Source organism: Egretta garzetta, unplaced genomic scaffold, assembly GCF_000687185.1.
Source record: "Egretta garzetta isolate BGI_Z169 unplaced genomic scaffold, ASM68718v1 scaffold18, whole genome shotgun sequence".
NCBI lineage: Eukaryota > Metazoa > Chordata > Aves > Pelecaniformes > Ardeidae > Egretta > Egretta garzetta.
Window position 1 is genome coordinate 6,587,775 of NW_009260616.1, and position 27,038 is coordinate 6,614,812.

At 41.9% G+C, this 27,038-nt stretch overlaps 1 protein-coding gene across 1 annotated transcript in view; it reads left to right on the plus strand.

Annotated features, from left to right (window-relative positions):
- The window catches only part of RNF217 (ring finger protein 217), a 65,597-nt gene that overhangs the window by 2,375 nt on the left and 36,184 nt on the right, over window positions 1-27,038 (plus strand). The window contains exon 2 of the mRNA XM_009645199.2: window positions 10-190. Coding sequence (XP_009643494.1) covers window positions 10-190 — 181 coding nt within the window. The remainder of the gene's footprint in view (window positions 1-9; window positions 191-27,038) is intronic.

Sequence of the window (27,038 nt, forward strand, 5' to 3'; positions counted from 1 at the left end):
GGGCGGCAGCATCGAGGTGGTGGACTTATACCTGCTGCCCGAGCCCTTCTCCGGGCTGATCGCGGGGGAGTTCGGGCCGCTGCTAGTGCTGAGCTGCCGGGTGTGCCTGGAGGAGAAGCCCATCAAGCCCCTGTCCTGCTGCAAGAAGGCGGTCTGCGAGGAGTGCCTCAAGCGGTACCTCAGCTCCCAGGTACGGCCCGGCCGGCGCGGCTAAGTTGTGCTTAGAGGGGAGACGGTTCAGGCGCGGGTCGAGCACCGCTTCGGGCCCGGCTCCGCGGCTGGTGCGCCCGGCGGTGGGTCGAACTCTGGGGGTGGCGTGGCGTGGCGTAGGAGCCTTTCCCACCCCGTGCGGGACCCGTCTGGCAGCCGCCTGCGCGGGCGCTGCTGGTTTGGGGACCGTTTGTTCCCCAAGTGTTTATGCGTGGTTAGGCAGCCTGTTGGGTTGGCCACTGTCTTATTTCTCGGGCTCTTCCCATCTTTTAAAGAATTTTCTCTTTGAATTCCCAAGTGCCTGTGCTGCCGCTTGTTTGTGGGTGCGGGTGTTCGGCGTGCCCTTGACGGACTGTGCAGCCGCTCGGCCTGCTCTGCTCAGAATACATCGCGTTTGGTATTACGCCAGTTTCGCAAGATTAAAATAGTGGGGGGGTGTGTGTGTCTGTGCGACTATTCGTGAAGAATCACACTTATAACTGTAAGTAAGTAAACAAGAACTTATTTTGGGGGAAAAAAAAACCAAACCCAAAACACACCAACTCTTCCGTCTTGGGCAGGTAGCTGCTCACCCTGGGTAGACAGCTACTCGGGCATAGGCTGCTTATATCTTCATCACTGCTTTGTCAATCAGAACTGCCGTTTCAGACCCAAATTAGCTCAGAAGCAAAGCTCTGTCTTCCCTAGGGCTTTTAGTAGCTGGTTTAGCATCACAAAACACTTGCACATTGTTTCTGCCTCTAGCGTAGGCATACCCTAAACCCAAAGAGCAATGGGAGAAGTATGGGTATGTGGGAAAAACAAAACTAAATAAACCCTTTGCTTACCACCTTTATGTTTTTATTCAGCAGAAACTTTTGGGATGTGCTCAGTGGAGACGTGCTGGTGTGGTGGTAGAATGGAACTTTTACACCTGTTGGGGCTGGGAGCTGTGCTGGGGAAGTCTGTGCTCCTGCTGGGCTGCCTGCATAGGGACAGGATGGATGGCTACAGATACCCCCATGTACTATAAATAGTTGTCGGGCTGCACTGACCAGGGAACATTTCACTGCTTGGAAATTGCACGTGCTGACTGAAGTGCACCATGTGCTCCTCTCTGGGCACTAGTAGCCCACGTAGCATTTGCTAGCGCTGGTAGCATTTGTTCTGGCTAATAGTAAAGTCACTAGCAGAGTTGTGTTCTGTATGTCTCCAATGATGCTGAAACTCAGGACACTTAAGTCTTCTCGAGACTTTGTGCAGAGACCCCAGCATGGTTTGGTTTGAAGTTAAGTGGTAGACTGGAAACTCTCAGCATATTTTTAGAATATATTGCCAGTGTATGTTTGTGCCACCTTCGTATTTGCTGCTGAGGTCATGTGCCAGAATATTGTCTTGCTTTGAAGCTGGAAATTGTAAAGTGGTGTGAGGTCTTCTCTAGCTTCTGCAGGGGCCTGTAGCCTGCTCTACAAGTTGACACGATGAATTGTGGTAGCTTTTCCCCATAAAACAGGTAGTAAAATATTTCAAGGAATGGCCAGGCAGGTCATCAGTAATGACCTCAGGTGATGAAACTCAAACGTCTGCAGAGTAGGCATTAAGACTGAATTCACTTATGTAAGCCTTTTTTTTTTCCTTTTTTTTTTTTTTGAATCAGTGATGAAAAAGAGATGGGTTTAGGACATAATTCGACTAAAATAGTTGAAATGCCACTAGGTGTGCCTGTCTTGTCCTGTTTGTTTCCTTTGAGTAAGAAGGGGTGTAGGATCTTACAAGGTTTGAGAAGTTTCATAAGAGCAAGATTCTGCTCAAACCCAAAATAGGTTCAGTATTAGCTGTGAGCTAAAGTGATACAGAGAATAGCTTATAGTGATCTATGGAAGTTACATGATCTGGTAGCTAAAGCCATATGGAAGAACTCTTCTGCCTGGTTTAGGTTGGACTCTTAGGGGATGATCTGGTGGCAGCTTGGTGGCTGGAACAGCTGGCTGGCCTGGGAACCAGGTATATGCCCCATGAAGTGGGTTAGCGTTGGCCAGCCGCTGGATGCGTATGCAGGGATGCCCTCTTCAAGGAAGCCACTACTATTGCTGAGCACTCTGCGAAGTGTATCCCAGCACCTATTAAAAGGTCTGCTTGGCAGATAGCCACATGGGTACTTACTTGTGTGCGTAGAAGATGGGATAGCGATACACATGTGGAGGATGGGATATCTGCAGCAGGGATACTGATCTTGAGGAAGGAGATTCACAGAGCACTTCGGTGGCCACGTTGTTATAGATGCTGTTATGACCAGGCAGAATTTTAGTTGCTTGACAAATTTATTCAGCGAAAAAGGAAACAAAATACCCTCAAATAAGTCCAATGTGTTCTTCCCCCCATCTTCCTTTTTTGAAAAGAACAAGAAAGAGATATTTCTTTGAGAAGTGATGTATCTTTCCTTTGTGCTGTGGAAAGGACCCTGTGACTCATCCTGAGGAGAGAGAAAAGGCTTCTCCATGTCAGTTATATTAGAGGAGTTTCTGGGAAGGATCTGTGGAAAGGCAGTATAGGATACAAATAAAGTTACCTTTCATCTTGGAGACTCAGCACTTCATGTAGCAAAGAAAAAAAAGAAAATTTACCAGGGTTCAAAAGGAGTAAATGTTGAAAAAGCTGTTTTTCTTTGAAAAAATTAACAGATTTTCAGTTTGGATACAGTCACTTCGATTTAGGAATGTACCTGAAATTGAAAACAAACACAAGCAACTGGAAAAAAGAACCCGAAACCCAAAGCAGCGATATTCATTGGTTAGATCCGTTTTCCTTGTCAGAGAAGTAGCAATCTGTGCCCTTTGTTTGAGAGGACACTGGCTGACTCTTAAGTCTCTGGAGAAGCAGTGGTCTTTCATGCTGAAAATGTGGAGTATGTTGGCAGAAGTGTAACGCTTAAAATAATTCATGTTGCCTTTAATGTCTGTGTGTGTTTTCCCACTGAAGAAAGCTGGATTCTTGATGATGTTTTTGTCGTGATTTCTGAAATGATGCTTAATGGAGTAGCAAAGTAAAAACCCTCTTAATGCATTCTGCCCTCTTCTGTGCAAACATATATTGGCATCAAAACTTCTGCCTTGGAGCCCTTTATAGATCAGAAAATCAACTGAAATTTTAGGCATTGTTGAAAAGAAGATTATCCAGATGAAAATACTCCAGCTGCAGAGTTGGCTTTTAGTGTTACAGGGCATGCTGGAAAATGAGGGTAATTGACTTAGGAATGTCGCATCTGAAGGTCCTTAGAGGTCAAATCCAGTCTGTCTTATCACAGGCACCTTGCTGCATAATCCCTTTCAAAGATTTAATGGCTGGAGCAGAAGCTTAGCAGGCAGGCCTGGAGCACCCAGGCTGATCTGGAGCCTGACTTTTGGCAAATTGCATAACTCTGCCTCTGCCTCAATTTAGCTGTTTTTTCTCCCGGCCTAATATTCGCAGAGCCCTCAGGGATTTTCAGGGTCTAACTATGACCAGTTTATCTACCATTCACAAAAAAAATTTCTATGACTTTATTCTCTTGGACCCAGAGAAATTGAGGGAGGGGTAGGTATGGGTGATGGGTTAGCATGAAAGAGGTTGTGGCTCTTGTGCCTCAGGACCTGGTGTGAGCCCCACAGAGCCTGGGTCAGGTCCCAACAAGCCCCACGTCAAGAAAAAAGTTGTTCTTTGTTGTTACGCTTAATCATTAATGTAAAACGGATGAGGCTGAAGACTGTGAATATTTGAGATGTCAGTGTTCTTCCAGGACCGTGGTGCTCATGGAGGCCATCTCCATGGGCTCTCCAGATATGTGCCAAGTGACGTTGGGGTCAGAAGGGTGGAAGAAACGTTTCCCCTTTGTCTGGGAGCTGTGGGCTTCTACTCTCGTGCATGCAGGATACAAACTGGGGCTGGGGGAGGAAGAACTGGGGCACTCGATCTCACAGATGTAATACTGTATTCACATCTCCTTCACTTCCCATCTTCCTCTTCATTTAACATAGCACCAAAACCGGGTTATTCCAGAAACCGTGTGCACACATAGCTTTGCTAAATGAGTGATTCACTTCCTAACTTCTCCCAGCTGCTTGTACCTCTGAGTCAGAGGGAGCATTTGCGCCTGGTTTTGCTTTTTGTCCATTTTTGTCTGGGGGATGGTGGGGTGGGCTTTGTTCATAAACTTCCTTTAAAAATAAACAAATAGGTATGGGAAGAATTTTGACTTAAGAAGAGAGAGAGAAGACCAAAAGTTTAACTAGGTTTTTATATTTAACTTATCCTGGACTGGTAAAGAGGCTAAGGTTTATAAGTGTTTTTTCATCTCCCTGTAAACCAGACAAGTGCTATTCAGAAAACTGTCTCACTCCTCACTTTTTAACAAGTGTTGACTAGACCAAAGTAACATTTGCTGTTTCCTAACATCTATAAAGTACAATATGTTCTCTAATAAATATTTTAAGAGAGATATATATAACTGCATCTATACTTGTTTCACTTTTCCTATAAAGCGGCTGCAAAATTTTGTAGAAAACTTGGCGATTTGACTGCCTGCTTTTTCTACATGCAAATTAGGAATTTGATAATCCAGTTTTGATCCTATGCTCATGAGTGATGCTTTATTTTGTAAATCTTGTCATTCTCTTGGAGCAGTCATTCTTACATTAAAGGACTTTGGGTGAGTTAATTTAAACAGCATATTATATACTGGATCAGATATTATGGTGCTTTAATTATAGGAGCTCTAATGAGATTAGTGGCCGTGAGTAAATCGGAAGGGATTGTTGGGGGTGGGGAGGGGCCACATCCAACAGTGTTTTGTGCATGGCTGGTTTTGGTGGGACTAAAATCCTGCTCTCCTGAGCTAGAGATTGTCTTCCCTCTGCCTGTGACCTGAGACTTTGTTTTTGACCCCTTTTCTCTGCTTGATCTCTTTCTGAAAGACCTGGAGAAAAACGCAGCAGACTGTTACAGTCAGGATTTTTGTGGGGAATGTGATTATAAAGCCACATAGCGAAGAGGAGAAATTAGGAGCAGGCTGTATTGCCTAAAACTAGTACTGGCTTGGAGCCGGAGGGACTTGACACCTGTGTGCCTCTTTAGGTGTCTGATGGTATCATGATACACCTTCATAGCTGTAGTCTGGTTGCTGATGAAAAGCAGCCAGCAGAAATGTAGGCACCAAGTGCTGAATCATCTGATGGTTAGTGAGCTGCTTGTGCCCCGAGTCAAACCAGAGCTTAGCAGGGCCGCTGTCGTTCAGGGGGAGAGAAGCTCTGTGTGTGCAAGGGTTATTAGTCCAAAAATGCTCTAATGCTAGCTAGCGAGTTGCTAGGATGGCTGCAGACTGGCTACTGGATGATGGCAGGGTGAGCGACCACCCTCCAGCTGATGTTGCAAGAACACAGAAGTTGCCAGAGGAGGAAGAGAGGTGCAGGAGGAGAAGAGAATGTATTAACTGCTAGATTACAGGTTTTCTAAACCAAACCAGCTGCTTCAGCCACTGTACGGTGGCTGTGTTCCTGAGGAGGAGGCAGGTAGACCAGGTCCATTAGCTGTTAGCAGCCTGTAAGCTGCAGGAGCATCTAAACTTCTTCACTGTCATTTTCAGCAAACAGCTTCTGAAAGTCTGTCCTGTTCTCCTGACATGTGGTATGCAGTGCCAAAATGCTGCTGCATAGCCAGCTGCCCAAGGGTTACTGTCACCATCCAGGATGACACCCAAGTACCCTTAAGATTGTAAGCATTAGTCTTTAAAATTGCTAAGTATATAGCTGGCGTTTAGTCCCTCTTGTTGAGGGATCCAGTTTGGGTCAGAACTGAAGTTTGGAACAAAGTTTTATAAAATCAAGCATTGCTGGAAATAATTTTAAATTCTTTTTTAAAGGAAACTAGTTTTGAGTGATGGTCTTGAATGATAATACTGCCTAGTTGTCTTGGTGTGTGTAGGCCTAGGTATTCTGTCAACATACCACCACTTTGTGTGGTATGTTTGTTCCCTGCATAAATTTAGTAGCTGCCAAGCCTACTCGGCGTGGATAACTATGACTTCCCCTTGCTTGGATAAGTCTTTGCCAGATATAGAGCTGGAATATGTGGCCATCGTTTCTTAGCCATGCTGTTATGGAGTGAAGGGGGAAAAAGAGCTGCCATTCTTCTTACAGCTGAGAAGACTTCCATTAAAAGTCTGATCTGTAGGATCAGAGATGTTGGGAATAGGAAAGATGGTGTCACCTTTGAACAGTTGCAGGAAAGGTTTTGCTAATGGAAAGCCTGAATTCCTCAGGTGAGAAGAAATTGTGTCATGAAATTGTTGATGTTGGTGGCAAGGGGTGAGGGTAAATGGTGAGTCCTACAGTGGTGCCATTAATTTGTTGGTTTTTACAGTAAAGCTAATTTTGAAGGCTAAAGACTTGCTATGAATGTGAAATTGCAGTGGGAGATGAAGGAGAACTGCTTCTGTTTTAGCTTGGGTTGAAATCTAATTTTGAAAACATGGAATTTCTGTGAAGCAGAAGCCCTGCTCACCAGCTGCCTCCCATAGCCAGTGTGTTGCACCTCGCTGGTCTGTCAGTGGTGTTGGCACCAGGGACCACAGACGGGCTGAGTCACGAGGAGATCGTCTGCTGCGTGCCTTCCCTCCCACTGCTCCCACCAGCTGCTCCCAGGAGCTACCAGGCACAGGTATGGACTCAGTCCAGGGAATTTAAAGTGAAATGAGTTGAAAACCGGACTGTTGGGTTTTAATTGCCCAAACAAAGAGAAATGAAGGAGTTAAATGGGTGTTGGGAAGGTCTTCAGCTCACCTCTGCCCCATTCCTCTGTTTCTCCACCCAGAACAACTGTTCTTCCAAGGGCTCTGGGGCCTCTTGGCCCTTCATTCCTCTCTTCTTGTACAAATATCTTGCTTCCTGCTGCCTAAACCAGACAGGTTTGAGGAAAGTACGTATCTTACATGGCCAGGATGTAAGTACACTGTCAAAATAATTAAGAGTTGTAAGAGATGTAATTTCTTCAAAAAAATTAAACTGGTGAAGGAGGGCATTGCTTATCCAGCCAGTTACGCTGGTTTATTTGTCTTTCAATATGCTTTAGCTGCTTGCACTCTTGCTCTTTCTTTCTAATACTGTCTTTATGAATTATATTTTAAAAAGTCCTTCTCTATGGGATTTTATTAGCCAAGTACCTATGACTTTTTCTAGTATAGAAGAAGTGACAAATTTGTCTAGTGATGAAGAGGCTATTTAACTTTTGAGTCCATTTTTAAGTACTTGAAAAACTTTTGGTAAGGCAAAGAGATGAATTTTATTTGGAAGTTACTGTGAACATAAAAATAACAGCATTCTTGTTGAATAGCCAGTTCTCAAATACACGTTTTTCTGCTGTGCCGCACATGCATTTATTGCATAGGTAAATAAGCCTTGTGAGAGCAGTTGCTTTATGTAAGTGAAACAGGAAAAAAATAGGAAAAAAAAATACTTCACTCGTAGAAAAGAAAACTTTATTGATTTCAGTGCAGAAGGTCAGAAGTTTAACAGTAGTTTAAGCCAGATTTGGAACTGAACCTGAAATGGCTTAGAGTCCCCACTTACCTTAGCAGCTACCTCACAGTTTAAGATCAGTGTATATTTTCATTAACAAGCTTGTTGGGATGTATGGTTGCTCCTGTTTATTTACTTAATTGTGAGAAAGGCTGTGCACTTCCTAGATTACAATTTCATGAAAAGATAAAGAAACTTCTAAAGCCATCCCACTTCCTTTTCATTACAAGCTTGCAGGTAGACTGTAGTGCACTTACAGAACTGCAAATGTCTCCTTCATAAGGAATATGAGATTGAAATAATAATAAAAGTACCTTTCTCCTTCTGTAGAGTTTTTTTGCCCAGTGGTGTTTTTATTATGTGTAGTACAAGGTATATTGGATGTTGTAGTGGAAAATAGAAGGGGTGAAGTTTAACATTCTCAAACCTAGTCATGATGCCATTGTGTGTTGTTTTCTGCCACAGACACGATACAAATGGCAGCAAAGGCAGGTGCCTCTCTAGTTTAATTGGTTTGGCTCCCGGATCTTGCAGGAATGGTGGTGTATTAACTCGGGGATGTAGGATGGGGATCTGAATGACTCCGTCCCTTTAGCTTGTAGGAAAGGGAAGTCCTATCCAAACGGTTTCAGCCGTGATGTGGCTCTGTGAGGTTGCTCACACAATACGAGGAAGGAAGAAGAGCGAGAAGACGATTGCCAGGATGGGAAGGGCTTGGTGATGTTGTAAGAATCGGTTTCCCCCAGAAGGTGGGCTTGCTCAGGGTAAGCTTTTGTAAAACAAAAGGGAATTGTGAAGATTGGTGGCCTCCATATATACGGTGGATCTTTGGCTGCAGCTGCAGGTTTAGAGGCCAGTTATTCTGGTACGTGATGGCCAGAAAGTGAAATGGGACTAGCTCTGTTTCTGGTTTCCTATTGGATGGGAGTGGGCAGGAAAGAAATTGACCTTAAAAAGGCAAAAAAAAAAAAAAAAAGCAATGGATTTTAAACACAGCTTAAAGTACAGAACTTCCAGGAAAATAATGGGTTAGTGCTTTACCGGACTGCTGGAAGACTTTCATATCCTACAGGTAGCAGAGACAGGTGGAGTAGGTAAGTGCAGGGTGCCATCCGTGACACGATTACAGAGGTGCTGTGAGAAATGCAGCTTTCCTGAACAGGCAAAAAGAAGTGCTTCACTGTTGTCAGTGCTGTCGCTGCTGTACGGGGGCAAAGAAATGGTGGGGGAGGGCTTCTTAATGCTTTCAGCTATTTTAATGTTGCTTGCTGTGCGAGTGCGCTTTGGGGAGAGGACACCTTGTGCCTTTCCATTCCAGCCCACCTATGCAGTGCCAGGTATACCTTGTCTGCTTAGAAGTGAAGTACTCCTTTAGAGGCCTTACAGAAGCAAGAGTGGAAGCTGCTCAGTGCTTTTTCAAGTGCATGTGCAGCTCAGTTGTGCAATAGCTTGGAAACTCTGCTTAGTTAACTTAATGGTATTAGCTTGCAGCTTAAGAAGGGGAAAGAATATGCAACTTCAGAGTTTTTCGGAACGGACAGATCCACAAAAGAGCAAACATGCCTCATAGTCTTTAGATGCCAAGTGTTGCATGCCAACTACAAACTGTAGGCATTAGGACTCCAGGCAAGAATTACGGTTGTGATAGTGTATTTTATTGTGGTGATCTAATCTTACCAAGGAAGAAAATCGGTTATAAAACACTGGAGTTCTGTCTACATGTTGTTGCTGTTAGCTATTACAGGTATAGACATTACAACTTAGATGTGGCTATCTAGACCTCAAAGTGGCCAAAGTGAAATACATTATTAAAATCTGGATTTTCAAAGTGTGCATGTATCTGTGGTGCCCATTTTTCTTATACAGAGGCAGTGGAAATCAAGCAACCTCAGAAATTTTCAGCCATTTGTATAATGGAAAGTAGATTCAGCCTTGCTTCTCTTGTATTTCTCAGCAACACAGAGTAATTTTCAAACTTTGAGCTTTCAAACTGAAGATGCCCATTCTTTCAAGGCATTATGTGGAGTTGTAACTTTATTTTAAATTGCTGGCATCTTCCCAGTCTTTAAGATTTAAACCTTCCTTGCAGTGAGCTGTGACTATTACTGATCAACATTGCTGAGTACTTTTGCCTCAGTGTATTTCATGTGAAGGCTTGGTTTGGCGTTCTTTTTGTGACACTAACTCAACAAAGCCTGCTTGAAGTATTCCAGAGTGTGGTGCTTCCTGAGGACCTCACCCAAGCCAAGACAGGTAGTGAGATAAGGCCAAGACATCACTTCTGGTAAGTTAAGGATCTAAAATGAGTTCTGGATCTTACTCTTTTTCTTTCTGTATGAAGAAAAGCAGACCTTGTCTAAAGCTGAAGGTCTGTAGTAATTGTAGCTAGCAGTGCTGCACCTCTGCAACTTTTTTCCTACTGTTTCTGTGTCATCTGATCCACTGGCAGAAGATAATGATCTGGTTTAAAAGTAACCTTTCACAAACACTTTAACTTTTTTTTTTTCTTGCCCAGTTCCTAATTGTCTCATGCACAATGTGCAAATGTTTATTCTGTCACAAGACTGTACTGTATAAAGTGTCCATGGCTAAACAGGGCCATTTTTTTGGCAACTGTAACAGCCTGTCAGAATAAAATGATTGAAAAGGCAGCATGAGGGTGGGGACAGAAAGAACATGTTCAAGATGACAGCAGGTGGAGGTTTTCACTGGACCTTCATGAAACCAAACCTACAATTTGGTCCTGTTGCTGCATCATTTCCTCTTTCACAATCCAGATGGAAATTGTGGCTTGACCAGTGCCCAAAGGTGCATCTGTACCCAACAACTCTTGGACAGGCATGGTTGGACGGTCCAGTGCATTTCTCTGAGGTGCTCACAGCACTGAGGTTCACAGTCCAGCCCAAGCTGGTAGCCACCAGTCCTGCCTCTGCTGCCTGTAACATCATTAAATAAGAAGCTCTCAACTGGTTGGAATTTTAGAGAACCCCCAAGTGTTTTATAGCATAGAAGAGATTATTCCTAAGGCAGTTTTACAAGTGACGTTTTTCATGTGAATATTCTTGCAGATGAGGAACCTCTTTTTTTTTATCTTGATTGTTTCAACAGCTTTAGTTTGCTGCAGCCAAGCAGTCCCAGGTATGATCATTATTTTCTTGAGAGTAATTTTTCCTGCACCAACGAGCTCTCAAAAGAAGTTCCTTGTTGCTCCTTACCTGTTCAAATAACAAGTGAAAAGATGCAGAGCTCAAAATGATAGAAGGATTTTTGGCTTTTAGTGTGTGGGTTGTGGAGTTTTTTTTGTTTTTCTGCAAAGACACTAAATGCTTGAAGACTATTATTAAATGTGATGTTACTTAAAAATGCACAACAGAAAAAGGTACAGCACCGTCACGGAAGAACTGATATGCATCATATTGAGATCTTTGGTGAAGGTTGTTTTTGAGCTTGGTCATACAGTCTCTTGGTACAAGTACAATAAAACCCCCTCATTTTGAAAACAACCAAAATAAATTTGCTACTATTCCAGTATATTCTTTTCCATTCTAATTGACTACTTATGTTTCTGTAGGTGTACTGCTTTTGACCCATGAAAATTTTAGGTCTGTTTTTACCATGAATATAGATTTTTTTTTTTTTAATTTTTTTTTTAAGCTGTACGTAATCCACGCTTCTAGCTTGTCCATTGGCATGAGTGGGCTGTAACTACAGCTTTCACAAGCTAGAAGCGTGTTTCTTAGTGAGAAGCATTGAGATGTTTGTTTGGGGAAGAGGAGGAGACAAGGAGAGGGTCCCCTCTCCTTGCCTCAGTAATGGACTGGCACCAGATGGTAAGTTTTCCAGTACTAGCTTACCATTTAGCTTCTGTATTGAGTTTTGATCTAGGAGGATTTTGTTTTATCAGTCCTTATGGTGAAAAGAAGTATCAAGGAAGGTTTTTTGATGATTTTTGTTTTTCAAGTAGGAGCCTGCCTTACCATTGGAATGTTAGTAGGAGGCAGCAAATCTGGGTTAATGGCGACAGATGATGCAAGCAGCTAACAATGATAGAACCACTAAAAAGGTGAATGCAGTTCCAAGGATGTAGCAGAGGGAGGAGAGCAATGAGGCCGTTGTACAAAGCAAAGCTTTATTTGGAATCTTGGGCACCAGGATTTAAGAAAAATGCAGGAACCAGGAAGGACTGCAAGGAGAAAAGTGCTGTCGCGCAGATGCAGAACTGTTTATTTTAGCATAAGGAGAACCGGGAGGACAAATGGCTGCTCTCTCTAAATGCAAGAGGGGGTAAGTTGGGTAGGCACTTCTAAAGAAGTTTTGGCACAACACAAACTATAAAAATTGCAATGAATTAAATTAGGCTAGAAATCAATGCAAGCCTGTATATTTAGCCTGTATATTTGTGATTGAAGGGAAGGACCTGGGAGAGCCCTTCCAGTCTCTGAATTTGGGAAGAAGGGCACAGAATCTGAGCAGTTCTCAAAGCCAGCACCTTCAGTGCTGTTGAAAAGGACTTGCTATGTGGCACCAGTACTCACTGAATTTGGCCCAGTTGAGTGGGAAGGCTGCCTCTGCTTTGCAGGGTGTACTCTGCTGAGGAGAAGCTCGAGTCCAATGAGGAAATGGTAGAAGAGTTTTATTGTCTGGTGCTAATTTTTTTTTTTTACCCACTGAAAACAGCAAAGGATTTTCTAATGCCTAACATGTACCCGCAAGTAGTGCGCTTCAAACCATGCTTTGTGTCTGGTATTTTTTGGTCTGTAAGGAATCTGAAGTCAAATGTCTCACACTGGTTTTAGGAGAAACAGCTTTTAGATAAATTTCAAAACTGTGTTTTCAAGACTTCTTTTGTTTAGACTGATCTGGCTGAATCTGAACAATTTCCAAGTGGTCCCCTCCCTCTGCTGGTGGAGGAGAGTCTGCCTTGCTGTTATCTTGAGTTGACCTAGGCTATAGAGGATGCCTTTGTGAAATAACACTCCAAGGGAATTCAGGCAGGCTGTTGTATAAACTTATCAGAGAGCAGTTAGCAAAGACCAGTGATTGATTGGTTTAGTTTCCACAGATTGCTTTTAGGTGAAAACAATGAACAGAACAGACGAGTTAAGGTACCAAAGCAAAGCTATGTAACACTGAAAAACAGTCTTTGAAATTGGGTGGTTCAGGTGTGGGGTTTGTTCAGAGGGTTTTTTATTTGTGTGAAACTGCAGTTACCAGCTGGGGGAATGTGCTGTAAATTACTGGAAGGTGGTAGCTGGTTGTTGTTGAACTTCTTTCTCTTTCTGTTAGTCTGCAGTTTACCTGTATGCTTCACTTGACAGGCTGCAGCATTATCATTCTGGATTTATCTCCTGAGGTCCTAGTCTAAAGTTTTTTTCCTTCCACTTTCTGTTACCAATATCTGACAAGTTTTGTGGGAGGATTTTAGCATCCTTAAAGTACTTAAGTTGGCTGCCAGGTAGTCTTTTGGTAGCTTGAGGTAGTTGCAAGGTGATTTATTGGGGATTCAGGTGAAATCCATCTTGGCTCTGTGCTTGGTGTACATAGGGAGGGCTTTGCTGCTGACATGCAATAAATGTTGAGTTTCTGTATTCATCACAAAATGTACCTGCAAGCTGGCTGAATGAACTTTTTGGAGCTGTTGTGCTCTTTATACATGTCCTATGCAGAAGCTAGATCCACAGGGAAAATCGATGAATCTTGCACAGGGGTAGAGGCTGGGGGTAGCCAAGCACATGTATGTTGCATCTTTAATGTCCTGGATGTGTTTGCACCTTTGAAGACTGTGTAGCATTAAAGAATTTTTTCATTCAATTCTTTTTAAGTTAGTTTTATACCAGACTAAACTGGTTTCCTGCAGGGTTTTAGTTTCACATAGCATCTCTGAGTTCACCAGGGAAGTCTGTCCGGGAAGATGAGTTTCATGGAAGCACTAATTGATTTAATTTTTGGCTCCAAAATCAGTATCAGGCACTAATCTGATCACAACAAGCCTGTTTCTGGATTCGAACAAACCTTACACAAGCATGAAGACTGATATATGCTGACACCAACAGGCATTGAAACATCAAAAATATTTCTGAAAGGTGTAAGCTTATGATTTTTAATGGATTACTTCATATATATATATATATGTGCCATGGTGGAAAAACTGGTGAGAACTGTATCTGGAATATATCAAATAGTAGTATATCTTTTGTAATGGTCTATTGTGATGCTTGAAAAATGTAGTACTGCCCAAGGAATAAGAAAAGGCAGATGAAATTAAGTAAATGGCTGGCTGATAGGTGTTTTGAGTGGGTTATAAAACCTTTATTTATGGCAGGAAGTTGAACTGCTTCAGAAGGTATATGCTTATCTAATGAGTGATGTAAAGAACCTGGAGACTGACCTCTGTTCTCACCAGCTTCCAACTTCTGCTCTCTTTCTTCTTCCTTTTCCTGGATGAGCTTCCTTTCCACTGTCAGGAGCTTTTTAAAATGGTATTTCCTTTCCATAGCAATCCTTTTGCTTACTATTTGCAGTTGTGCTCTGAAAAGGTAGGGGCTTATACAATTTAAGACTAGTTTGGGTCACATAGATTATTCATCAATGCCATTAAGTGAAAGTTCTGTACTGGAAGAAATGTAACATCTGGTATGCTGTGTGACTTTGAGGGAAGGAATTGTTATTCAGCCATGGACTCTTCTTATCTCTGTCGTATTGTCAGAGTTTGTCTTGTTTTTCTTCCTGACAAGGTACAATTGACCAGGAGAGAGAGACCTCCTTGCAGGAGGATCTTTGTAATCAGGTGTCACGTCCTTTCATCTGTCCAGCTGTTTTTGAGCAGGTATGATCCATGTAGCAGATTTCTCTGAGAGCTTTTCACCGGTGATGTCACTCTGTAATGTTAAACTAAGACACTTAAGCCAAGGCTGAACCTTCATGACACATCGGTTATAGCTGGCTTAAGAAGCTCTTCACTGTTCCTTGCTATCCCTGTGCACCTCTGTAGGGGGGACTGAACTGTGTTCACAGCAGTGAAATTGCAGCTTTTTTCCTTTCCCCCTTACTTCAGGGTCATGAGAAGCTTTATTGCTTGTGGTTTGGAGAAGTTGGGATTTGTCTCTTTTCTGGACTAGCCTGTGTTACTCTGTTACGCAACTGTGATTTCAGCACACTGATTTTGAAGATCAAGCTCGATAGCCTTGTTGCTTCTATTATACAGATATTTTTGGTGGTAAAGTGGAGCAATTGTGAAATTTAGAAGTATAAAATCATAAAAGTCTGTAATAGATTATATTACTGTTGCATTTGATCATTACAAGAAGTTTTTTGAAGACATCCTCCCTCCCTCAAGTAGCAGAAGAATTACTGATTTTGTTCTTCCTTTTCTTACCTGTGTCTCAAGCTCTAGAAGTCAGGAGAAGAGGGTGGAGCGACCATGAGATTAAGCCTTCATTTACCTGCTTTTCTTCCTTTTTTTCCCTCCTCTCTTTCTCTTTGAACATAATTTGGTTGGGGGTGGAAAGGCATTGGGAAAAGGAGTTAGTCTCTCTGTGAAGCAATAGAATTTCCTATCCAGAGTGTTAAACAGGTGACACCCTTACATGTGATGGCACAGGGGACAGGTTTGCTCAACTGCAGCTTTAATGTTTCAGTTAAACCTGTATGCTGTGTTGGATAGAATAAGAGGTGGTTTGGTTCCACGTAGGTGTTCAAAGTGCTTCTGCAGGAAGTGACTAATATGGCTGGGCAGGTAAGGCTGCACTAATGAGACCAAAAAGAAAATGGGCTTTATTTAAAAAGCAGCTGTCACTACCCATTTGAGAGAACACATCACATGACAGTAGGAAACTTAGCATTGTTTTAGCATACTATTGCTTTGATCACTTATTCGCATTTTAGAAATGGTATTTTTTGGGGTTTAGGATTTAGAGAAGTTATCTGTGTGTATCATGTCTTGGTTGTACAACAGATGTATTTATTAATTGTGCTAATACTACATGTTGTGAACCTGAGTAAACAAGAAATTGTTTATAACTTTTTTTAAACTGCAAAAATAGAGAATTAGGATCAGTCTTAGCTGCCCTATAGTGACCACAGTGGAAAACGCTTGGAATCATGCCTACTTGTGACTCCAGTTTAAACTACCTTAAAAATCAGTTTTGTCTCAACTTTGGGGGAAAAGATGGTACGTTTTGGTATGGCTTCATCTGAAACTATTTGTAAACTTGTAAAATTCTAAAAATGCTTTTTTGTTCAAAAACTGTAAATTCGGGGAAGCAGTACCTAATTGTTGAAATTCCCATGAACCTCTAAATACTGTATTGAATGACACTTACGACTGTAACAATGCAAATACCTATGACGATAATTAAACCTTCATACTGAAGTTGAATTACAGATTATTCCATGAAAGAGGAAATATATACATTTTGTATCGTTCTCTTTCTCCTTTCATGTTTCCTTTTGGGTTTTTATATTTGGACTCTTCCTATTAGTTTCCTTCTGAATTTGCACACCTCAGGAAATTGTAATACTCCTAGGATATGGGCAGAATTGTGATGTTTCTGTCTTGGTGGCAGTTAAATAAAACAGTCCTAGTCTCTTGTCATGGCCTTTTCTCTCCACTTTTTTTTGGTTTTGTTCCACTTTTCTGGGTAGATCTCTTAAGCAGTTTCTGCTGGTTAGCCAGTTTTTCTTTGCTGTACTGCACTCAAATTTGTGGCAGAATGGGTTTTACCTTCCAAGTGCCTCTTGAGAGTACTTCTGTTGTGCTGTAGGCGATGCTGCGTGTATGCAGTTTGTCTAGTCACATGTAGGCCATGAATCCACCACCTTCCATCCTAAGATGTTTATTTGCTGTCATAGCTAAGGAGGAAAATCCTTAAAGTCCCATGTGAACCCTTCAGCAAGTGCATTTTTTTCTTGAGTAAATGTATTTTCCATGTATCACAGTTGCAATTTATTTTATTGAGCAATCCTAGCCCAGATTTCTAGATTTTCTTGGGTTTTTTCCAAATGAAAATGTTCCATTCCATTTGAATCTGGGGAAAATCCTAGCAAAGAGTTGGTTTGGATATCTCAGAGTGAACTTCAGAGAAACCCACTTACTTTGTTCCTGCCAGTATATTAGAAAAAAAAAAAAAAAGACATTTAGGCTATTTCACTAAAAATCTTTAGCGTTTCAGTGATTGAGTGGGGAACTCAGCGTTGCAGGATGTCTGTCTTCATGTTTACAAATGCTATACGCAGGGAATCAAATGGTACATGAGGAAAAACTGCACTTAAATGTGCAGATTTTTCACTAAGTGGCTTAACTTACTAGTAATTCTGACAGCATCGAGCTGTCACAGTCTTGTGGGACTTGAGCAAGATTCACTTTTTGTTCTTCTTGGCTATTTTAGACCCCTGTAATACCCTGCGGTGGATCATGGAGCAGTGTGGCACTTTTCTGGTGTGCATACATGTTTCTCTCCTGCTGTCCAGGAGGAGTGGACGAACCGAAATGCAGCAAAAACAACAGGATGGAAGTAGCAGAGGAATCAAATTGAATGGGACAGGAAGCCTGGTTTCTGGATGCAGTGCCACGATGTGGGAGCTGGAGGCAGTGTGCATGCCCATGGCAATCCTGTAAGGCTTCTGATGCAGAGGATGAAGGCTAACCAGGGCTGGCTTGGCAAAGAGTAAGAACAATTTGGTATGGGGAGGCCTGGTGCAGAGGCCAGAAGAGATGCGGGAAGCAGGGGTGGTGGGACAGGGTGCTCGCAGGCTGCCGCTGAGGCTGCAGGGAGCTGCTGGCTGTCTGCATTTGCTCTGCCTAGGATGAGATCTCTCCTGGCAAATCTCTCTCGAGCAGCTGATCAGCATAAAATAACTGCCTACTACTGCTAGTGGTTATTCCCCAAGTTCAAGTGTCAGGTTTTTTTTCCTCTGTATGTGACAATTGACTTCCAGCTTGCTGACAAAATGTGTAGAAGCTGATGCTGTCCCATACAACTGGTTTTGAGAAGGAGGATTATTACAGGTTTGATGAGTCTAGGAGCCATGAGATGAGAGAGAGTAATGTAATAGTTAAGGTAGGAGAACTGTGTTGTTTTTTCCTGGCAGTATTGGAGCCTTCCAAGGTGATCCTAGCCAAGTACCCTAATCCAAACTTCTCACAGACGACCACTTACTGCAGTGATTCAGTTTGTGAACTCACCTTTGGCATTCAGTCATTAGGAGCTATGCTTGGAGGTAAATCTAGGTGACATTAGGAAAAAGACATTCTTATAAATAAAACGTTCATATGCTATAATGGAAATGAATAGCTTTCTTTAGAGGTTTGGTGTGCAGAAATAGCTGAGGATGCCCATTAAAAATGCTTTTATGATCCATATTTATTTTATCTTTCTTCCTGTGTGGTGAAAGACTTGCTGACCTCTTTCTTACTGATTACAATTTTTTTTGCAAATGAGAAATCAAATGGAATTGTAATTTGCACTTAGTTTTAAGCATAGCTGTTTGTACTTAGCACACAAAATGTGCGTAGTATATGGAAATTGGCACTGGTGTGGGGTTTATTACTTTTTTCCTAATTTTACTAATGTTTACTGTTTTCCTGATGTATGTTATTTTGTGTGACTTCCTTATATATAGTAAGTTGTTAATTGTGCAAAATTGGCACAATTATTCTGCATGTGAAAGCATGAGATGTAACTTACCATTTGGAGGAATCACTGATCAGTTGGAAGACTCAAGCACTTTTCCGCTTAAACTATATAGAAGTCTTTTCATCAGTCTTCTATAATTCTTAGCATACTTACATTAAAATGTTTGTATTAAACATGTATTTTAGTAGAAGTTGAAAGTAGACTCCAGAGACCTCATTACTAAAAATGCTTTATAATTAGGATATCCTATGCACTAGAACACAACAAAGGACTAATTTTGCCTTTAATAAAAGAAGTTGCATTAAATCTAAACAATTTCATAAAATGTTCTTAAACTTTCCCTTCATATTGCCTTACTGTTGCTTGACAGCAAGTGGCTTGTGGATTTAAGTGTAAGCATGCTTTGGCCAGATTTGTCATTTTTACCTGAGTGACCCAGTTTTAAAGGATTATATTAATATAAATTTTAACAGATTTGTTCAGTTACTTTTTTTCCTTGCTGTTTGAGTAGATTACCCTTTCCCAAATGAAGTTTGACAAACAAATTACTTATATATGCTGTTCCAGTTGTTTCAACTATGTCACCTTCAATTTATGTTGGGAACACAAAGAGTATGGGAGGGAGGAAAGACTAGCTTTCATTCGGTTAACCACTGAATTACAGAGGTGCCATCTTAATGTTAGTATCATTAGTTACTTGGTAGTAGAAGTTTAGTAAGCCTGTGTGTTTGTAGGAAGTGATGGGGTCTCACAGGCATACAGCGGGGCATCAGCTGATCATACCGGGCTGGGAGGAGCACCAGGGACTAGCTCTGGAGGGTTGCTTCTGCTGTACCTCCCTATCCAGTTGGGAATAAGGGGATGGGAAAGTCCCTGAGCCCTTTCTCTTGCCACCAAGGAAAGTGCTGAGATGTGTTTAACAAGTATGAGAAATCTTAACCATAAGGGCAAGTTCTTTATTGGGGACCATGAAGCTGGTTTTCTGTCCTACTGGTGCTGCCAGAAATTCTCAGCTTTTATGATACTTCTGCTTCAAAAACCTATAGCATATTTGGGTCGTGGTGGTGAATCAAAAGTGGGTACACATTCCAGAATTGCTGAATTTACTAGGAAATTAACACAGCCATGTTTGTTCTCATGCAGCGATGTTTTGGTTCTTTTAGAGAAATGTCAGTACAATTCAGAACTTAGTTCTGCAGCAGGATGCCACCCGTTTCCCTCGCTGCAGGCAGCATTCTGGTGAAAAGCACATAACAAACACATTGCTTATCTTGATGTTTGGGTGTGCTCCCAAAACCACAAAAGTCACAAGTACAAATATTACTGCCTTTCTTTTGCACAGAAAATCAATCTGCTTTGGGGCAGCTGTTTCCTGGGGGGCCCCAACAGCAGTTCTCAGTGGCAGCTCCTGCTCTTTGGTACAGGTGCAGGTTAAAAGGAGACTTTCAAGTGTGGAGCCTTTCTTGGATAAAGATATGGGGTAGCAAGAGCAGTTCAGAAGGTAGCCAGCCTCTGTATGTGTGTTATTAAAGTGAGGGGAATATAGGTGGATTCAGAAAACTTAGAAAAGTAGACTTTTTTTTTTCCCCTGTATGTCAGGCAAGAGGACATAATGTTCCAGGGAAAAACTGCATGAGAGAAAAGATGTGACTTGTAGGAAAGGCAGGGGCTTCCAAGGAAAGTCTGCAGTGGGTTCCTCTTCTTTCTTTTTCCTGAATTTTCCTTTCTCGTTGTCTTCCTCTCCCCAAACAAGCTAGAGCAGCCGTGACTGCTTTCCTCTTTGAGGTAAACCACTGCAGCTAGCCAGGCCTCTGCAGAAGCTTGTATAGGCGGCAAATGATGGTCAGTGATTGCTTAACCATAGAGGGTAATTGCAGTTTGTAACTGCAAGGTGGAAATATTTGCTCTGAAAGAACTCTTGGGTTATTTTTCTAAAAAAAAAAAAAAAAAAAAATCTTATCCCATTAAAAATATGAAACAAATCTAGTATTTTGAGAGAGGTCATAGTTGGACAGACAGGTCGGTGGTGTTTCAACATGTGGTGTGCTTCCATTTCAATGAAAATACCAATGAAATGTTAAGTCAGATACTTTTGAAATGTTCTCATCTCCTTGCTAATAAACATTCTATTTATTTTCTTGTCTCTGTCACAAAAGCTGTTGATCCTTTCTTTTTGGTCTTGCAAAATCTTGTCTACAAGTCCTCTCATGTGGTCTCTGTTACTGTGCTTTGTAATGATTCTTTTCTCTTCCTGTTCTGCTTCAGTTCCTACCTGTTAACCTCTCTCCCACAGAGGACTGTATTCTTTGGAAATAATTAATGAAACTACAATTTCCTCAAATAATATTGAATTCAGTCTGTGGTTTCAAAAGTGGAGATGTATATAGTTGGCTTGGATCTCTTTCACCTCGCTTCACCTGCCTGCCCCCTGGTCCCCAAGCTGTGGTCCTTACTGGTGTTGGTTTGAAAACTCTGATACGTACTGGTAGGAACAAAGCTGTTTCTTTAAATATTCAGTGTGGCAACTCAGTTTCTGGAGCCCTGCAAAAGTTTAATGCTGCCAGAAGTGATGTTTCAAGGTATCTTACAACCTGTCCATCACTTTACAAAATCCAGAATTATTGACTATGAGGGTTGTTTTTTTTTTTGGGGGGGGGGGGGGGGGGGAGGAGTTAGACAAATTTTGTAATTTTGTTTGTAAATAGGTAGGTGGTATCTACAGAAATGGTAAATAGTGTTTTTCCTCCAATTCTAAGCAGTTTTTTCCCACCATAACTGTTTTTAAGTTGGAGTCTCTGGAGGTGGTATCTTTACTCTTGGAACAGAACAATGAAATGTTTTCAGTAAAAATTCTTTGCAGTACACATCAAGTTAATGAGGTGTTCTGTTCATAGTATATCTTTTATAACCGTTTTATTCTTATAGTCAACTGCTTCACAGTGTTTCGTTGCACATGTGACAGTTGTTGGTAGAGTTCCTCCCTGCTTCTTTGTCCGAAGTTGCTAAGGATACCTGTTAACTTAGTTGTTTCCTTACAAGTAATGCATCTCTTCATCTGAAAAAGCCTCGTTACTTCATAACTATTCCCTTTGCTTTAGCTTCACAGATAAGACTCTTGTATCTTTCAGGGAGGCAGCTGAGAGCAGAAATAGTGCCAACAGAGAAGTAAAAAGCATGAAGACCATCTGAAGGGCTGCTGGGTGGGTGTCAGGGCAGATGCCGGTTTCAGACGTGAAGCTCAGTGAAGGATTTCCATGCATGCTATTGAGCATTTTAAGTACTTGTACAGAATGGGAAAATATACATTAGTACTAATAAACCTAATAATCACTTAGCTATTCCAAAATGCAGGCTGCTTTCTGAAGAACAGTAATTTTAGGACGTGTGTGGAAAGCACTGATGCATAGTCTCACGTGGAGAAGGGATTGGGTGCGGCCCTACAACCTTGGTACTGTGGTTGCCATTAACTGTTTTTACTGAGGGGAGCTGCTGAGCATATTTCAGGCTTGTAGCTTCCTAAAGGTAAACAAAGTTTACATGAGAAGTACCTGGTACACGATTGGAAGGTGTAGATAGACATGATGGGTAAGACGACTGGTAGCCAGCTACCTCTCTACAAGAGACTCTTCTTGGCTGTGCGTTTCCCACTCTTGGGTTGCGAACTAGTGATCATATGTCACAGGGAGAATTAATTCAGCTGCCTGATCAATTGTAAAACTAATTTAAAAACACTTCGGTCTCCTATGTTAGCCAGCTGAAGCTTCTCTCCTTGCAGCTTCGTGATCACTCTCTGAAGCAGAGAGGAGGAAGGGAAAGCTATATTGACTTCTTCCATAGTTTTTTAGCCATTAGGCATGGTGCAGTCTTGAGTTGACATCAGTCTTGGCTGACTGTGACCTGGCAGAATGGCTGAAGGAGGGGACTGAGACCTGGGGAGGAATACCTGGACCAGCTGGTATGTGAGTGGTCTGGCTGGACCTGCACCCCAAACCTTTCAGGCCCATGTAGGAATTTTGTTCACGTAACTGGAGATCTTGGGATAAACTGCTGGTGATAGAGGGTGACCCTGGCATAGCATTTGGAGAGAGAAGTCTGTGTGGGTAGAAGTCATCTTTTTTGTCTTTCTATTCCAGGCCAGTCTCTCTAACCAGCCAAAAAGGATGGTTGCAGGGAACTGAATTCAGTGATTATGACAGTTATTTCCACCTTTTTTTTCATATTCAGGCACCGTCTGGGACTCTTGTTATCCTCAAAGGAGCAAAAGTGATTAAAAACATGATGAGGCAGGGAAGGGAAGCCTTATTTTTTTTGTCTTGTGGGTTTTTTTTTCTCCTACATGCAAGTATTTCCACAGCCTTATCTGATCACAACAGTATTTTTGCAAGAATTAAATCTCTTCCTCACTGTTAACTCTGAAATTTTAGCCAGGAGTCTAACCTGGGGCATTTAGATTTATTCTACCTCTGGTTTTCATTTGTGCCTCACAGCAAAAGCAGGCTCTCAGAATACAACACTGATGCAACAGGTTTGTCAAATCCATAACCACATTTTGAACTAGTAAAGGGTTTGTAGTAAAGGCTATATTATGCTGTTATACTTATTTTAAAATATATTTACATATATAAACAGCAGATTAATAAATAGTAGTGGGTTTGGTTTTTTTTAGAGAGAATTTGGAAAAAATGGGAAGTCATAATTTCTTTTCTCGTGGCAAATCTGATGTGAAAATGAGTATTTTAGAAGCCTAAACAGCTGATAGAACTGCCTTTAGGAATTTAAATGAGCTGGCTTCATGTTTTCTTTGCTTTATGAAAAAGTGGTAAGCGGAATATATTGTTCTGAACACAGTTTTGGTTTGTTTTTCCCGCTGTAAAACATCTGTGGTGTCTGCTTCCCCCCTTGTTTTGCTGTTTCTAATGGTTTTGTGATGTTGTAAAGATTCTAGCTGATTGTGACAAAGCCTGCAGTGATCAATACACAAACTCTGTCCGTTAACTGAGGTGAAGGCTGTCTTCCAGCTTCAGCTGGGATGCAGTTCTGGCAGACTCTCAGGGAGACTGACCTGACATAGTGACAACCCCCAGATTACAGCCAGAGTTTGATCAGCACGAGAATTAACTCTGATAGTTTGGCTGCTCAATAGACTGTTTAGAAATCACTACGCGCTAGTTGTGTGCAGTGCTCTACTGGATTAGATCAGTTGTGGGGCAGAATTGTTCTTTCAACTTTCATAAGAGGATTTTTTTTTTCTGTGCCGTGGTTTTCTGCAGAGATATCTTAGGTAACAGTTTAACTGTTTGATGATGGGTAGTTTGCTTCTGACCGAGGTGATGCTTTTGGTTTGCTTTCACTTCTGCTTCTCCAGGTATGGATCAGAACCACAGCTTAAGCTTTTGCCTCAGACAGCTGCCTGGAGAAGGCTGTGCTGTTGGCACTTTGTGATCTTGTATGTTTGCTCCCTGTTGTGGCTGTATCCATCATTGCATTAAATGTATATTAAAATGTGGTTTAAACTTACAATGTATTGTGAGAAGCAACTTCATAAAGTCATGAAAAATTGCAGCTTTAGCACAGTATCTGCAGTTTGTCCAAATGATGGTATGTAGGGAGAAGCTTGGAAGTCCGTTCTGCGTTAGCCTTTCCCAGGAAGTATTTATCCCTGAAAATGGGTCAGCGTGCACACCCGTACTCTTACCGCTCAAGCTATGTAAAAGTTACCAAATTTGTTTCACTTTGTAGTAGCTTCACTAGCATAGCTTTTCACCAAAAGCAGCTTTGTTTATTGTGGACAGGTACTGGTAGGATGAGATGGGTCTCTTCAGGAAGGCAGAGCAAAATAACTATAATTCAAATCTTAGCTATTTTGTAACAACTTTATTGCGTAAACAAATTTCTTTAAGTTACCTTGTTTGTAAGGGAAGCCAAGTGATGGTATTTTAACCTTGAATCCACCTTGAATCTTAGAGATGAGGTATGTTACTATCATTCCTGACAATCACCTGCCAGTTAAAAAGTACTTTTCAGGCTTTCTTCTGCTTTTGTTTGCACCTATGCAAACATCTCTGTCCTACCTTCTTCCCTCGATTATGACAGCTTTTCTCTACTTTATGTCAAATGCCACTTTTAATTGGGAAAATATTAAGCATCGTGAAGTGTTTCTGTAGCTACAACAGTAAAACATAACAGCAGCTAGTGGAAGAGAAGGTTCAGTTAACTAGTGCTGATGATACCAGCTGGGCTCATCTGTATTAGAGGCTCAGGAAATGGGTTGTGTCAAATATATTGTGGTTTGGGCCCTATTTTATTTGAAAGGGGGAACCCTGGTTGGCAGGTGTGAACTCAAGAACCTTTTTTAGCTTTTGTGTCTGGTTGGGACCCTGCCTACTAAATAGTAGAAGAATGAGCTATTAATCTCTTCTTTTTCAACATAAATAGCTGTAGGATAAATTGTCACTGTCATTGATAGACTTTGCTTGGCTCCACCTGAAGACTGATGTTTCTCAGTGAAGACTGAGGCCATGTATTTTCACTTTTCTGTAACAGCTTATGGGCGCTAACTTTTTGTCCATCTTTAAGAAAAGCATGGGAAAAGATTTGGTTGTGATACTAATTATTGTTAATAGTTAACAGTATTATTCCATTGAAATTGATCTAAATCTGGGTTAATCCAGTCTGGACCCGGTGAAGGTCAGAGTTTGACTATTCAGGACTTACTCTTGTAAGCAAGACAAGGAAACAGCTACGTACCTTTTTAAGCATTGCTCCTGTAAGAGAGCAGCATATACATAAAAATGTATCCATTCAAGTAACTGAGCACACTTTTTGGTTTAATCTTAACTGGAAAGGGAGAACAGGATTTGGGGGGGGGGGGGGGTTTCTTTCTAATTTATTGTTTTCTGAGGTAAGTATTTAAATGAATTACAGTAAACATGTTGCGACTTCCCTGCTTTTGGGATGTCAGGTATGCTCAAAGTGAGGATTGCTGCCCCATGGCAGGGGGAAGGCTCCCACATCACATGGTCAGTGGCTGCTGCCGCGCCTGCGTCCCATCCCATTCCACGCATTTGCTCCTCGCCTTCCCAGGGTGTCTTCCTGGGCTCTCAGTTTCTGTGCCTTACCAAAGCACTCAGATGGGCAGGATAGACCTGGGTTAGGCTTGGCTGGTAACAAATTCAAATGCGGATGGCAGTTTCTACAAGTCTTATGCTGGCTGTAGGAGAACAGGCTGTTGTCCTCTGAATTTAAGGCTGTTGATTAGAGTTAACTGATAGATTTTTCTTATTTATTTTACAAGAATCAGTTGTAGGAGTTGGCTTGGTTTGCTTCTGTGTTATTTGGCAGTGATGTTTTTGCTCCAGTGCTGGAAGCCCAACAAACCATTACCTTATGGTCTTACTTCTTTGCTGCTTGGATTTTGTAATGCTATTGAGCCTCTGTGGGCAGTGCTCACTCCTGAGATGGCCAGGTTATTCAAGCATATCGTGGTATGCCAATGGTCTCCTGGCCCTTCCTTCCTTTCTGTAATCCCTTCCCATGCCTGCTTGGTTTTAGTGTGGTCTTTTGGTCCCACTCCTAGGCAGGAGTAACTGCCTCTGTTTTCCACCCCAAAAAGGGCAGGGATCTGGCTCAGTCTGCTGTCCTCAGAGCTCTTCCGTGAGCATCTTTGGGTCTTTTACTAAAAGTGAATGTGTCTTCTAAGCAATAGAAAAATTACTATATCTGTACTTAGCTGGCATTGGTAATATGCACACTTGGACAAAATAAGAAAGCTCTTGTGCATTTCCTTGTTCCCTTTAATGAATGCTGAGAGAGTTGTGGGTTTGGGTCAGATTCCTCCAAGGTTTGCAGTTTCCCCCACACTTCGTCCCAGGTTACCTTCCTCTGCGGTGACTTTCCCCTCCCTCTGCCCCCACGCATGCCCTGAGAGGAATGATGAAAGATTGCTTTATCTTGCACACTCCTGGCAGCTGACCCCTTGGTCTAACTCTGGGGTGCCTCTTTGTCAGAGAGTGCCCCAGCTTAGCGAGCAGCCATCCTGGTGTACCAGCCCCGGTTTTGTCCAGCCACAGGACTAACTATTGCCTCTGCTGTGGGTTTCAGCTCACTGTGGATGCCAAAAAATACCAGACCAGAAAGCATGTGACCTCCATACATACTGATGACATGCAGTAGGTTTCATGAGTAGTAGCAGGCAGAGGCATGACTTACTTCAGTGCAGTTTTTCAAAATGCATTACTGAGGTAAAATTGTTTCCTTTCTTCATTCACTTGGTGCTAGAGAAAGTAACAGGAGATGAAAGGGTGGAGAGGGGGAGCTCATGCATGTTGGTGATTATTTGTTTACATCTTGTGAAGGAGAATTTCTGTATTCATTTGTTTTTCTACAAGTAATTTTCTGTAAATCCTATCCCTATGTGAACAGGAATAATAAAACCTGAATGTTCCCATTGATATCAAGTCCATGTGAGCAAGTGGACCTTCCTTCCTGGTCCCGTGGGAGGAAGGGAAAAGGAGTAGAGCTTCATTCTGGCGTGTCGGCAAATGACAAAGCAAATTAAGAGGCCTTTAAGAAAAAGGTTTTTGTGTATTCTGAAGAGTATCTTGCTAGTTTATCATCACTGTTGTTTTGTTTTTTTTTTTTCAGAGAGTCCTATATGTGACTGGGGGGG